This window comes from Thunnus maccoyii, chromosome 19 (genome assembly GCF_910596095.1).
Source record: "Thunnus maccoyii chromosome 19, fThuMac1.1, whole genome shotgun sequence".
Classification (NCBI taxonomy): Eukaryota; Metazoa; Chordata; class Actinopteri; order Scombriformes; family Scombridae; genus Thunnus; species Thunnus maccoyii.
In genome coordinates, this window is record NC_056551.1 from 18,733,065 (window position 1) to 18,747,313 (window position 14,249).

The 14,249-nt window shown below is 41.5% G+C and overlaps 1 protein-coding gene across 7 annotated transcripts in view; it reads right to left on the reverse strand.

The window, feature by feature from the left end:
* Nucleotides 1-529: 529 nt before the first annotated feature.
* The window catches only part of LOC121885234 (probable E3 ubiquitin-protein ligase HERC1), a 43,077-nt gene continuing 29,357 nt past the window's right edge, over nt 530-14,249 (reverse strand). For all 7 annotated transcript variants that reach the window (XM_042394492.1, XM_042394491.1, XM_042394493.1 and 4 more), the window contains 31 exons: nt 12,763-12,928; nt 12,405-12,654; nt 11,885-12,113; nt 11,518-11,795; nt 11,132-11,259; nt 10,874-11,001; nt 9,712-9,939; nt 9,064-9,191; nt 8,674-8,873; nt 8,285-8,399; nt 7,991-8,119; nt 7,763-7,861; nt 7,317-7,490; nt 6,894-7,178; nt 6,685-6,750; nt 6,478-6,603; nt 6,235-6,373; nt 5,975-6,156; nt 5,360-5,515; nt 5,142-5,264; nt 4,832-4,934; nt 4,439-4,608; nt 4,199-4,337; nt 3,940-4,109; nt 3,610-3,779; nt 3,192-3,357; nt 3,014-3,090; nt 2,659-2,911; nt 2,373-2,525; nt 1,176-1,481; nt 530-1,074 (listed from right to left, as the gene is read on the reverse strand). In XM_042394492.1, coding sequence (XP_042250426.1) covers nt 889-1,074; nt 1,176-1,481; nt 2,373-2,525; nt 2,659-2,911; nt 3,014-3,090; nt 3,192-3,357; nt 3,610-3,779; nt 3,940-4,109; nt 4,199-4,337; nt 4,439-4,608; nt 4,832-4,934; nt 5,142-5,264; nt 5,360-5,515; nt 5,975-6,156; nt 6,235-6,373; nt 6,478-6,603; nt 6,685-6,750; nt 6,894-7,178; nt 7,317-7,490; nt 7,763-7,861; nt 7,991-8,119; nt 8,285-8,399; nt 8,674-8,873; nt 9,064-9,191; nt 9,712-9,939; nt 10,874-11,001; nt 11,132-11,259; nt 11,518-11,795; nt 11,885-12,113; nt 12,405-12,654; nt 12,763-12,928 — 5,222 coding nt within the window. In that variant the 3' untranslated portion in view covers nt 530-888. The remainder of the gene's footprint in view (nt 1,075-1,175; nt 1,482-2,372; nt 2,526-2,658; nt 2,912-3,013; nt 3,091-3,191; nt 3,358-3,609; nt 3,780-3,939; nt 4,110-4,198; nt 4,338-4,438; nt 4,609-4,831; nt 4,935-5,141; nt 5,265-5,359; nt 5,516-5,974; nt 6,157-6,234; nt 6,374-6,477; nt 6,604-6,684; nt 6,751-6,893; nt 7,179-7,316; nt 7,491-7,762; nt 7,862-7,990; nt 8,120-8,284; nt 8,400-8,673; nt 8,874-9,063; nt 9,192-9,711; nt 9,940-10,873; nt 11,002-11,131; nt 11,260-11,517; nt 11,796-11,884; nt 12,114-12,404; nt 12,655-12,762; nt 12,929-14,249) is intronic.

Genomic DNA, 14,249 nt, shown 5'->3' on the forward strand with positions numbered 1-14,249 from the left:
TCACAATGGACTCCTTAAAGATTTTTAAAGGATTGTCACACTACCACATCAGAAATACCAATTAGACCTCTGTTCTAAATAAAGACAACACTGTATTTGAGTTTAAAAAGATCTTTCTGTAGTTAAGGGTAATGGTTCTGCTCTAATTCTGATAATTGATAAAACATGCTGATCTTAGTGGAATTTATTATCATAGCTCAGATACCCCGGAAAGTACTAATCCTGCTCAGCCCATAACATATGACAAGCTAACCTACAACATAACTCTTGATTCTGATTGGAACTATGTGAATAAAGGTCACTTGTCCAATTTTCTAATCATCATCCAAGAAATGTGTATTCTGTTAGCCTCACGCTATTTGCTCTTTGGCCTGTGCATATTTATACTCTACTTCCCATTTCACTGTTTTCATTTGGTACTCATTGTCTGCTTCCTTATTTAGAAGTTGTTCTATGCACAATATGCAAGCGGAAAAATAAAAAAAAGTTCTCATTTGGATGCAGAGATTTCAAATAAAACACCAAAATGTTTAATTTAAACACTCCTTTATTTTACAATAATACTGCCTATGTGGGACAGGTCCTTAAATTATTACATATTTTCAAACAAACAGGCACATTAACTCATTTATTGTGGCTTAATCACCCATATTTTTTTTAAAAATCCTATTCTGTATCCCTGTAGTTTCGATTCAGAGAAAGCACTGCAATAATTACAACACCTTGCACAGTTGGAAAATCAAAACTACACAAATCAAGTCCATCGACCAACATCTCAACAGTACACTACCATACAGGTTTGGCGAATAAAAATCTGTGTTCAGTGCATAATGTGCATGGCATCGGAGAAGATACATTCATCACCCTGTTGGCCACAGCTGGCTCTCTTCAGTCCTCGGTGTCGGAGCTGTCTGCTGGCTCGGTGTTGTGGGTCAGCATGTAGTTGTCCATGTCGATTGAGGGGCAGTTGTGGATGGAGTAACGCAGACGCTCGGCTAGGATAGCCTGGCTTGAGTAGGGGGGCAGGCGGAGCAGGAAGAAGCAGGTCTGAGCGGTAGGGAGGCCGTTGATGGGCTGGAGATGCGGAGAAGGGAAAAAAAAAGATAGTTTGTTGTTTGTACTTTTAATATTTGTTCATGAATCATTTTTAATTACTTTATTTAGCAATGACTTACCCTATCAACCTTGATAATTTGGAACTTTTGTGTGATATCAGCCGGGTTGGAAGGCAACCTGGACCTGCCAGAGACGAAACGCAGGAAAAGTACTCGCTCCTCATTGGTGAACTCCTCCAAACTCTGCCAAAACCAGCCAATAAGCTGATGGCTCTCTGTGATGTCACGGTAGCGCACCAGCTTCTTCAGCATCTCGACGGAGACCTCTGGCAGACCGCAGACCAGCTGCTCCAGCTGCTGCGCTGTCAGCAGTGAGAGGAGGGGCACAGGGATGATGGTGGACATGCCCTCTCTGACTGCTGCCACCTGGACACAACAGAACAACGTCGGCTTTGATACTTCTGAAGACGAGATACAGGGAACAACAACAACAAACAGGCTGTCTAGTGAGCACTAATGGAAACTGCTGGGCAGACTGGCTGCAGAGTTTCAAATGCAGTAGAGGGAGATCCATACCAAAGTCTTTATTCAAACACATTTTATTGTAGATTTAGTTAGTTTGAATTTACACTTTTAAGTCTCATCCTAATACCTTAAAGGGTCAGTTAACCCAAATCACAAAACACATACAGTATTTCCTTAATACTTTAATGGTATCTTGACAGTCAGATAGTTTTGGTTGTTTTTGCTGAGGTTTTGGAATGTGCTGTAACTCAACCCCAATATAATGGAGTCAAAAAGATTAAAGAAATTAAGGAAATGTCCCAGTTATTAATCCACCTCAATGTCAACATTTTTCATTGGAACTATTTTCTACCAAGAGTTTAAAAAATGTGAAAGCCACAAAGTTATTTTTTCAACAGCTGGAATCTGTTTTAATAGTCAACTGTGTGAATGTTTGTTTTTTTTATAATACAACTAATTTAATTTCCAGAACAACATATTTAACATTGGAACAAATCACTGTCAGTGCCATTAGGGAGCATCAATCGGTTAAATCAGTGATTTGTTGCCAGGCATTGTCAATGACTGCTGTTTCTGACCTTGACTGCAGAGACATTTCACATAATGTTGCTTCAAAGCAGCCAAAATAGAGAGAGTTCTGGTTTTGGAATGGGTTTTGACACAGTCCAGTGGGCTCTTCGGGACTCTATCACAGCTTGTGTAATGACAGACAGTACAGTATGAGCTACGGAGGATTGCAAATGGGACTCTAGGCTGAGCTAATGGAACATGAAATAGATTAACCCTTCAAACCTGTGAATCCATTTCATGCAGCCTGTAGTCCAGAGCTCTCTCCACATATTCTGTCCGGTTGGAAAAGGTAAGGGAAATGTTTTGACCTCCAGGGACCACTGGTACCAGCCTTCCATCTGCACTGTGGGCCATAAACGAATCCAGCGGGATCATCTTCAGAGGGAGACAAGGCAGGAGGAAAAGAAGGACAGTATAGTTAAAGACAGCTAAATACCATGCAGTTTACTAGATGAATATCAGGAATATTAGTGAACTCTGTAATAAGACAATTTGCAAAGTATCTCACCACATGGAAATTTTCCTCTGTGATTCCGCTGTTTTCTAAGTGAAGGATGCCTTGTAAGGTGCGGTAGGTGAGCAGGTCCACCTCCTCCAGATCAGGCCCTCCTAGTGGCATTGAGCAGAGCTGTTTCCACACCCAAGGCGCCAGATGTAAGTCAAGAGGTTTCTTGGTGCGGATGGCCACAGCCATGAGAATCCCCAGGAAGCGGAACTGGACCATGTGATCCTTGGAGAGTGCTGCCGGGTTCAGCAGGAACCTGTGAGGGTATACCGCCAATATCACAGATCATTTTTGAGAACTGGATGTTCTGTTATACCTAAAGGGTATTGTTATCAAAAGAAGACAACAAAATGTGCACCTGTCAGTGTTACTGCCCACATCCGCAAAGCTGTTGGGAGTATGAATCAGAAGATCCACCACACCAGACTGCAACTCCTGGAGAAAACACATTGTAATTAATCAATTTACATAAAGCTGCATTATTAACTATCTCTGTTGCTCTTAGATGTTCTGTGTGGTTTCCATCCCCATCCTACCTGGCACATCTCAGTGATGGTGTCATCAAACACTCCTCCGGCATCGTCTGCTCCCTCTCCGACAAGCTTGACCTTCCAGGCTCGTGATGGCAGCCGCAGCTCCAGAGGATTCAGGCTCACCACCTGCTTTGCGATCTGCACAAAGATGGGCTTGCTCGAACGCCCTCTGTGGGTGTGTTAGGGAGGGAAGGGGAGATCAGTAAAAGTTTTGATGTACACGTGCAACAGACAGTGGTAGTACAAAGGCACTTTAAAGTACAAGGTGCCAGCAAAGGTGTCAGATAAAATTAAATTCTGCTGATAAGCCCTGCTGGGCAGTTGGAAAAACAGCAAGTTGTTCTGGTAATTTCCTGTTTTTCCACCAGCTGACCTCTGAAAATATATAGACAATTGACCTAAAAATAATGGTCATCCTTACTTTGTGGAAATCCGTTTCACAGTGATCTGTGGCCCATATGTTTTGCCCTGGGTCATTGTTCTGCCAATGGAGCGCACTAGAGGGAGAGTGTTGACCTTGGGTGATAGAAGGCCTCTGAGCTCGCCCCGGATGATGGCTGTTGTCCCTGAACTATAGCGTGAAGTGGACACCTGAACGGAAGGAAGGACAGAAGGATAAAGTATGTGTGTGTGAGACGTCACAGTGAAAGAATGATAATGACACAGAGAGGGGTAGCAGGATTATTTTTTCGAACATAAAACACTATATTTTTAACAGATTAGAAGGGCAGAAAATGGGATCAATGATTACCGGATTTTTGGCGTCCAAGTTTAGCAGCCTCCAGGATTTGTACATGAGATCAGAAAAGTGGTAGAGTACCCTGAGGCGCATGCTGAGGACAGGAGGGCTGCAGTCTTTCAAAGTGTTGTACTGAGGAGGGACTGACTGGGGAAGGCCTAGCTGGAAATTTCCAGTGCCACCTGGAGATGAAGATAAAAAATGAAGTTCCAAGTGTAACCTTTCTCATGAATCAAAGGTGAACTTGTGTTCTGTAGGTCTGTGTGAGTACCTGAGTTTTTCATCGAGGTAGAGGGGGTGGTCCATGCTGAACTGTGGCAGCGGCCAGCAGAGATTTGTCTTATGTTCTTTCCCTGGAGGGCCGTTACGAGCGTGGGCTCCTTCACTGGGTTGGAGTGTCCAAGGCCGAGCTGGAACACACACATGAAAGATAACACAGTGTTCAGAGTGCTTCTGATGTGCAATGATAGCAAATTTCACATTGTCGTGTATAATAGAGCATCTTGCTTACCTGTCCCTCGCTGTTGCAGCCCCAGGCATAGACATCTCCAGTGGAGGACAGAGCGAGGACATGTTCACAGCCCAGAGCAATGTCTTCTATGAACAGCCCCTCCAGGGACGGCACCACCTGAGGGCAGGATTTATTCTTGAGCATGGAGTCCGGCAGGCCAATCAGTCGCTCTGGATGAACAGAAGAGAGCCATGGATGAACACATGTAATAATTTCCAGTCAAATAATTTATGCTTTAAAAACTTTTATGATATAACTAAGAACACTATAAGACATCAGTTACAGTTTAAGATACAGCTTTAAAAAGTACATGTGAATATAATCTAGAATAGAAAATCAACAATATTTAACTAATAGTACATTTTCACAATCCACTTTCAAATGGAAACGTACCTTGTCCAAATGTGTAAACATGTCCATCACAGGCTAAGGCCACGGAGAACTGAGTTCCACAGCTGACCTTCTTGATTCCCTTATTGCAAAGCTGCTCCACTTTCTGAAAATAGGAACAACCGGAAGATAATATTTAGTCTAAAAAAACATTAATTTAAAATAAATTAATAAATAAATATGTACAGCAGTGAATACAAATGAGATAATGATAAGTATGTAACTGATATTTCCCATTACATGTCAATATAAACAACCATAGTTTTGTATTTTGAGGATTTCTTAATTTGAGTCTTTGTCAACATTAACTTACCTGAGGGTAATATTTTGCTGTAGATGATCCAGTTCCCAATTTGCCATAATCCCCATCTCCAAATGCCCACACAATCATGCCATCCAGAGAAAGGACCAGAGTGTGGTTTAGACCACATGACACCTGAGAAAGATAATCAAGTTAGCTTTGATTAATTATATTTTAATCTTTTTATTTTTATCACCGCAGAAGTGTAAGAATTTAAATCCATTTCTTACCTGTCCCACATGATATCCCTCCAGTGCAGCCACCCTTTCAGGCAGCATCTTGTTGGATGTTGATCTTTGACCCAGACGGCCAGATTCACCACTGCCGAAGGTGAACAGTTTCCCATCTGCTGTCACCACAGCTGAGTGCCGGAAACCACATGCAAGCTGGGAATAAAAAGAAAAGAAGGTATCATAAAACATGGTTAAACAGGTGTCTCTGTATAACACTTCAATCTCTTTAACATGTTGCTTAGGTTATATTTATTCTCATGCTGACATAGAAGCCAGATGTAAAAACTATTATTTACTGAGGTCATCTAGCTACCCTGGCAGAATCCAAATCAATAAAAATATAAAACAGTAAAACACATTTGCACCATCACTGAATGCTGAACATATAATTGCACTGAACTATCCAAACCAAAGCAAGAACAGCAAGAACAAGATGCCACCATAAATCAATACGTCTTCCTATGGAAACATGTGGAAGGGATAAAGGGCCAACAATGGCTGGTTCATTTATAAGGCAGTATTATTAACTGTGTAACACCTGTTAATTATATACTTATACCCTTCTTAATGCTTCCAAGAATACAGCATAAACACACTGAGGTTTATCTCTACCTGAATGACTTCCTCTCCTTGTAAGGCCTCTATTTGTTTGGGTCTCCTCTGCCTTTCACTGTTGCCATGTCCCAGTTTTCCAAAATCTCCATCTCCCCAACTGAACACCTCCCCAGTCTCAGTCAGCGCCATGGAGTGTCCGTCTGACCCACAGGACGTCACCAGCTGGGTCACCACATAACCTGCCCACAAATCAAGGAGTCCGTTAATTTCAACTTAGAAGGATACGAATGAGGAGAATATGAATATGAATACTGTACCTTGAAAAGCAGAGATAATAGTGGGGACGTAGAGATCATCAGAATTTCCCTGGCCCAGTCTGCCGTATTGTCCTTCTCCTACTGCTAGTACCGTCCCATTGGACTGGAGCAGGAAGGTACAGTTCTGACCACAAACAACCTGAATAACAATGAAAACACCCATAAAGGGACCAAAACAAAAACTCATCAGAAAACAGCAGCTATCAAGGACAATGTCTGTATCCTGAGGGAAAAAGAGGCTACCTGTTGTGTCTGTAACAGAGAGGGTGCAAGAGTAGGCATCATGGGATTGGTTCCCATTCCAGCCAACTGTCCATAACGTCCGTTCCCCCAGAGATACACTTCACTCTTTCCCCCTTGTTGCCAGTCCTTGAATGCAAAGTGAAAAGTTTATTTTGCTTTGGAAATTACTTTTAAAAGGATGTACTGTGTTTATAGCTAAGCTGTTACCTCTGGTCTGATGGTGGCCCATGACATCAGCTGTTCATCCATCCTGAAGCTCCACTTACTGTTGTCCTAAGAGACGAGAGAGAAGCATCTCAATATACATCTACGATGGGAAACTTGTGGACGTTTTAGTCAATACGGATTCCTGAAACATATCCAATGTTCACCATTTCCTAAACAAATAACAGCACAAGAGACATGTCACCACTCACCAGTGCCTTGGTGATATCAGTGTCATCCACCTCCTGAAACTCTGAAACAATAAAGGATTCTGGGAAGGTGGTGCCGCTGGCGATAGCCTCAGCACTGCGGACAGTGGTGGCGTAAGTGGCAAGCCAGCTCCACTCTGATGGGCAGCAGTGGCCATTAGGACTGGTGTGATGTGGGGGGCGTGGGTAATGGCACAGGTGTTTCTCTAAGGACAAACCAACAGTCAAGGAGGCCAGGCTCTGCAGGAAGGCACTGTGGACTAGCTGATCACCAGCTGCCACATGGGTCTGCATTAAGAGAAGACATTCAAAATAACTTCTCAGCTGAGGCTCACACCGGGACACAAAAATGCATAAAATAAATAATAATGTGTTTCTGTTGTGGCTAATAAGGGACATAAAAAATTATAATGTATCAGTAATGACCCGCTCATAGGTGTACTGCTCCTGCAACAGCAAAGGCAGCCTCTCCAGCAGTACAGCCAAACAAGGTGCCCGATTTAGACCGAGAATGTTCTGGCTTCTGAGGACCATACGACAGGAAGCCAGCACATGATTTTGACTGATCCAGTCAGGGGTGCAGCAGATCAACAGAACGTCCTGGGAGGGAAACAATGACAGACCAAATGTTTTATGTAAGCAAGTGACAAAATAAAGAAAATTGCACCACAAAGTTGCACCTATAAAAATCATTTATCATCAAATTTATTTATCAAATCATCATATTTTGACATGGTCTCAGCTCATATATACTGTATTAAAGTGTAACATTAAGTTTAAAAGTTATAGAAACATTAGTATAGAATAGTGTGATGAAAAGTACCATGATATTATGGCTATCTTAAGGTTTGGAAATTGAAGTCACAAATTACCTTCGACCTCCCAAAACAGGCAGCTACGCCCAGGTTTGGTATCCAGGTAGTACTGACAGTTGACCCCAAACCAGTAACAGTCTGTAAAACTGAACCATCCTGCAAGAAGCACAGAGAGACAGAAGGATTCAAATCCTCAAATGAGACTACTGAGAGATTCATGTTACAGTATTATATGGTAATGTTGATTGTTGGCAGCAGCAGTGAATGATGTTTGGTTTTTTTTACCTGTAAGGACCAGATGTTGAGCAGTCCTCCTATCCCTCCGGAAACCAAGGCCAGTCCACCGGAGCAAAATGAAAGGGACTTTACTGCCGTAATGTGGCCATGAAGAACATATGCACACTTTGCACTGTCCTGATGCAAAAGGAAACAAAAACAGCAGAATTAGAAGCGACTGTTATACAAATATTGCTAGTCAAAACAAAGTAAATGAATCCCTGACACATAAAATTCTAATATTAAAGAAACAGGGCTGTAAAAAGCCTGTAAAAGTAGCTCCAACCACAGATACAAACTGACCTTGACATCAGTGCTTTTATCCTGGCTCGAAGAGCTGTTCAATATGTTGGGCAAAGAGACAACAGTACCCCCCTGTGGCATTGTCCAGACATACACAGAGCCATTCTGACAACCTCTGTAGAAAGATGGAAAAAATTAAATAATCTGAATATACAACATATAAATAAAGTTACTTATAAACCGAATGCTGGTACACCACATTATATCCAAAATATCAGACCACAACAATAATCCTACATGCAGCAATTATCAGAAACAGATTTCCACTGATTATTTCTATTTCTTTGTACCGTAATGTTACAATTTTTGTTGTAAAGTTAATGGCAATTTTAAGAAAGAGGCAGAATGTTCACAAGACAAAGAGAGAAGAATGAGTTATGTAAACTCACGCAGCCATCATGAGCCTGGGATCTGGTGCTCTGCCTGTGAGTGGGCACCACTCGGCAATGTTGACGGTGCTGCTGTGGATGAGGGAGTGGAGGGTCACCCAGGTGCCCCCAGAGCGTCCCAGTATTTTCACAACTTCTGACCTGCCCAAACAGAGCAGCAGGTGTCCTGTAGGGTCCCATTTTAGGGAACTTACACTCTCCTGTATAGTGAAGGGAAGGAGAGTGGAGTGGTGAGTAAGATTCAAGCATCATCTACATCACAGCATGTAGACAATAGAGTCATATATGTCAACTCATTTGGGTGTTAAGTGCATACAGTTGTTTGTTTTTTGCAATGCTCTTCAGCATAATGCAATTAAAATGAGCATGGAGTGAATTCTGCAGACAAACCTGGAAGACAGACAGCACTACCGGCTGCTCGTTCTCATAGGTCTCAGTTGTTCCCAAAAGGATCTTTCCATTGGGATAGCCCACTGCAAAAGGCTTGTCCTCACTGTGCCAGGCGACACACTGGGGGGCTAGGAGAGATCACGGGAGACAAAAGTCAGTTAAAGACCCTGCATATGCATGGAACTACACAGGTGATTTTGCTTATTTTGGATGATTAGAGCTCTTCATAAACAAGATGTTAATTAGTGAGCTTTACAGGTGCTGGTATGTGTATTTCTTTACTTTTGGACGAAGCCAGGCAAACTGTTTCCTTCTGCTTCAAGTCTTAATGCTAAAGCTAAGCTAACCACCTCCCGACTCTTAGATCATATTTAGCGTACAGACATCTCTCTCAGCAAGAAAGGAAATTTTCCAAAATTTCTAACTATTCCTGTAAGTGCAGTTAAGAATATGTTCCTGTACAATTTTAAATTGTATTTGTGGGTCAATGTTCTAACATTAAGTCTCTCCCTCTGATTATACTAAAATTCCATCATATGTTTGAGTCTGAAGCGAGCAGGTATCTCTGGAAATATGCTTCATAAGAAAGATGAGAAGCATTTCATAGTTATGGTTTTAAGCTGTAAGTGTGTATAGCAGTCTCCTCACCCTCTTTCCTGTAGCAGTGGTTCAGTTCGGTGCTCTTTACGAGCAGGTCTATTTCTTGCATGGTGACCTGCAGCCAGCAGAGAGAGCCATCCAGCCGTCCCACCAACAGGCTCTCAGCAGGTCTGTTCTTACAGGCCGCTGGCTGGTCAAGAACCCACAAACTGAAGGTCTGAGCCCAGCAAAGCGCTGTAACCCGAGACATCTGGGCCTCCACGTGACAGTGAGACCCTGCAAAAGAGACAGGAAAATTCAAAATGTAGAAAATGCTGAAATTAAATTAAGTCCCCCTTCACTCAAAAATGTGTTTTGCTTATTATTACTTCAGTTGGATGTTTGAGCTTCACTGTGATTCAGAATGACGTAGAGTTTAACTCTAGGAGGCTGTTTTCACGTTCATCTGCTGAAAGTTGAGAGTTTCTTTGTGCTCACCTTAAATTTCAGTTTAATTCGTGCAAGCATGATTTAATTACATCATGACTAGTTTGGAAGCCAATCGTGGTGCAATATGAAACTTGCACAAGTGTGATGTGCCTTCAGTGCAGATACACTGAGAATGGACTCTTTAGTGAATAAGGAGACACTTTGTGTCCAGTAGTTAAACTTTTGAAATTAACACCATTCAAATATGTATCGATAGTGGAGTTTTCAATGAGGAAGATGAAGCAGATGTAACTTAGCCATATCAGACACAAATTATTATTCAAAGCCTATTTTTTATGTGTCATAATTTTTTTGAATCTGAAGAAACTGTTTATTTACTGTATAGGCAAGCATTTACAAGAATTAGATTCAACAATAGACTCCTTTATAAATATTATTTGTAAAGTAGTAATATAGTACAGCTTTATGAATTGGTGGCAGCCCTTTATGTGATACTCAGTTTAACTATTACATTTTTCAAGTTTGTTGTTTAACCTTCTTATAATAATATAAAATGCAAGACATTAACTGAAAACATTTTTTGCATTAACTGAGAAAAGCGTTTATTACTTGTTGTGAAGTCTAATAAATCAACTCTTAGCTGCCAGATTTTGTTTATTTTGATGTTTACACTGCTGCAAATGTATATTAAACAGCTTTAACAAGACAACTTATGAACTACAGTAAATATATATTTTTTCATAGCAGTGATGAAAGAAGATATGCCAGACAAATAGCTTACCCCTGATGTTCATGATGTTGATGTGTTTGTTCTCAGGAGCAGCCAAGAAGTTTCCCCCTGTACTCCAGTACACAGGGGATATGTGCTGACATCTGCTGGCCCTCTCAGTGTTTGATCTGTCCGTCTTACTGGAGAGAGTCAGGGGAAGGAAAATTTGAGTTTTATAATTAATCCCAGTGCTTTGATAGCATAGCAACCCCTCCCTGACACAGTAAAACTCTCTCTGGACAAACCACTACTGAAACAAGCTGACATTACCTGGTAATACAGGAGAAGGTGGTGTGTAACTCCACAGTGTTCTGGCTGATGCTCCACAGCTGCACCACTTTGTCCTGAGAGCATGTAGCCAGCAAATTCTGTTCACTGTTCCAGGAACAACTGGCCACCTGGACAGAACATAATCATTGCAAATCGTCTTTTACTACACCTCATGATAGTCAGAGGCCAGTGGTTAAGAGGTGTGTTTTTAATAATCTCATAATTCTTAGAAATGGTCATACACATGGTTTGCAATAAAACAATGTTGATAAAGAAACATTTGGGTTTCTGAGCTGAACTGTTCATAAACTTTTAAGTGGTTTTTACAAAGCAAATTACACTGTTCAAATAAATTGTACTTGACCAATCTACTCCAAGTCCCTGACCTTGTTGTAATGTCCCTCCAGCCTCTTGAGAGGACATTTGCGTAAGTCGCCAGCGAGGTCACTGTAGGTTTGGGGCCGATTAGGACTGTCCCTTCCTGTGGCAGCCAAGGCCTGCACCAGCTGCTGAGCTGCCCACTGGCGGTGTTTACTGGTCAGCCTGGCAGACAGGACACATGCTGCCAACGCATTAGCTAGTTCCAGAGGACCCACTCTGGCCCCAAGGTGGGGTAAAGGGGAAGGAGGCAAGGATGAAGAGGACAGCCCCTGGTTTCCTGCATCTAGGTCAAAAACACACAGAGGAGAGAGATGCTATGAATATCAAAATCACATAACAACACAACTGCTTAAATAGAAAACTCGCCCTCACCATTAGCCTCGTGTTCAGGCTTGTCTGGGCTGTAACAGTGAACACCCTTCTCAGTGAGCAGGGACACCAGACTTTGTGTGACCAGAAATGTTGGGGGCGTCTGCTCATTGTAGTCCCTCTGTTGCTGGGCGCCTTGGGCTGCAGCTGTTAGACTGGAGCTCAGACAACCTCTCTGTTGCGGGTCAATGATGGCCCCAATGTTCACTCCTGTAGCTGCTGCCATTAGGTCCTACAGCAGCAATAATAGAAAGATATTCAAATACCAGAATTTGATCTCCAGTCATTTGCTAGCAGTGGTATTTTTTCATAATTGAATAATCTCTTAAAGCTAGGGTAATTGTTTATTTTAATGGATCATAATTTCATCATTCATAATTAGCAGTGCTGGACAATAAACCAAATTTATGCTGTAGTGATATGGTTATAGTGATGTAATGTTTAAAACATGTTGCCCAGGGCTTAATAATTAATATACCGTATACAGTATTTATAATTTGTGGATCCACTGAGGAAAACTGACCTGAGTGCATATCTCCACTAGCTGTCTGTAGGCAGTAGGGCTGTGGGAGACCACGCTGCCAATTGCTGCAGTGAGGAAACTGAGGCAGCTGGAGTTGTTGCGCTCAGTCGCCAACCCCTTCACACCTGACTGTCTGTCCACACAGGTGTGAGCCCTGCCCCCTGCCGCAAGCGTCATCAAACGCACCAGAATACGGATGTCTGCCAGACCCAAGGACTCTAATCCGTTAGACTGGCTACACACCGAGGCACTGGAGAGGAGGATGAAAGTGGAATTATATTCACATGTAGAAAAAATACATACTAAAGAATTGGTGAAAAAAAATATATAAATGAAGCAATATTCTTGTCAAATGTACCTAGAAGCAGTCTGAGACAGTGCTCTCATCACCATGCTGTAAGCTAGCAGAATCTGGGCTGTGGAGGTGACTCTTCTTAAAGCTTTCAGTCTATCATGAGAGTCCCTCAGTGACAGTGCTTGCTGTCCAAGGCTCAGAGAGGTCTTCTGCTCAACAAAGGTATTCCCTGGTGAGGAAAAAAACACATCAAAAGGCATTCTATTATGGTAAACGATAAGAAAAATCACTCATACATCTTGTTAAGATTTCTAAATCGCTCATATGCCTGATAGGATTTAAAACACTACATGAAAACCACTCATCCATCTTGAGTGGGCATCCAAAAAAAGGTCAAAATACTGGCTCATTTGTGCTTCAAATGCTCAACTATGATAAGTGAGTGATGAGTCATTATGCTGCAGTAAGTTTGAGTGTGTTTGGCATCACTTGCTACCAACAAGCACAGAGGGAATGTGGGTGTGTGTTACAACAAGTGGGCTTTCATCAGCGATAGAGTGAAAAAAAATGCATTGCAACAAGAACAAGATGACAGTTAGCTACTGAGTAAAAGTGACATAATGCTCTGTTTGTATATGTTCTGCAGTTCCACATTCAGGGGAATGTGGATAGAATATTAATTCATGTCATAGAGTCAGGCTAGATCTGGAAAATCAGTTATAAAGTGTCTATAAAACTTTAATGAGAGAGACCTGCTGAGACATTATAATCTTAACAAACTGCCCTGTTTTTCAACATGAATATCCACTCTCAATATATCATATTTCTCGCGTTTAAGTGCTTACATTGTCCTTTGAACCACCACTGCCACTGCCACTGCCACTGATGTGCCTTTTTTAGCTCTTTATTTAATTAGGACATGTCTTCTTAATTTAAAGTCCCGCCCAAACAAAAATGTGTTTTGCTTACTGTTACTTCACTTGTTTAATGTTTGACCTTCACTGTGTAGAATGATTTATGTGCAGAGTTTGACTAGAAGGCTGTTGTTTGCATGCATCTGCTGAAGGGGGAGAGTTTATCTATGCTCACTTTAAATCTGAGTTTAACACGTGTACACACGAGCATGCTTTCATGACATCACATCTAGTTAGGAAACAAACTTGTGGAGACTTGAAACCTCCAGTGTACATATACCGAGGACTTTTCAGCAAAGTAACAACCACATTTGCATATTCACAGATCACAGATTTTTCAATGAGGAGCACAATAAGAGTAGATGTAATTTTTTAGAATTTTTAACTAGTTAATCAAACTTATTATTATTGATTATATTATTTTTATTGGTCTTAAAACATGTCTGCGAGGAACCACTTTTTTCATGCCTTCAACCGTACATACATACAGTCAATAGCATACAATATGCACACATGCATATTTTTCTACTACAATTTACTACTATGTTTCTAAATCATATATTTTGAGAGATGTTTGTCAAAGTGTCTACTGCATGTATTTAGCAACAAAACTGTGCTGATTGTTTCTAAACCTCA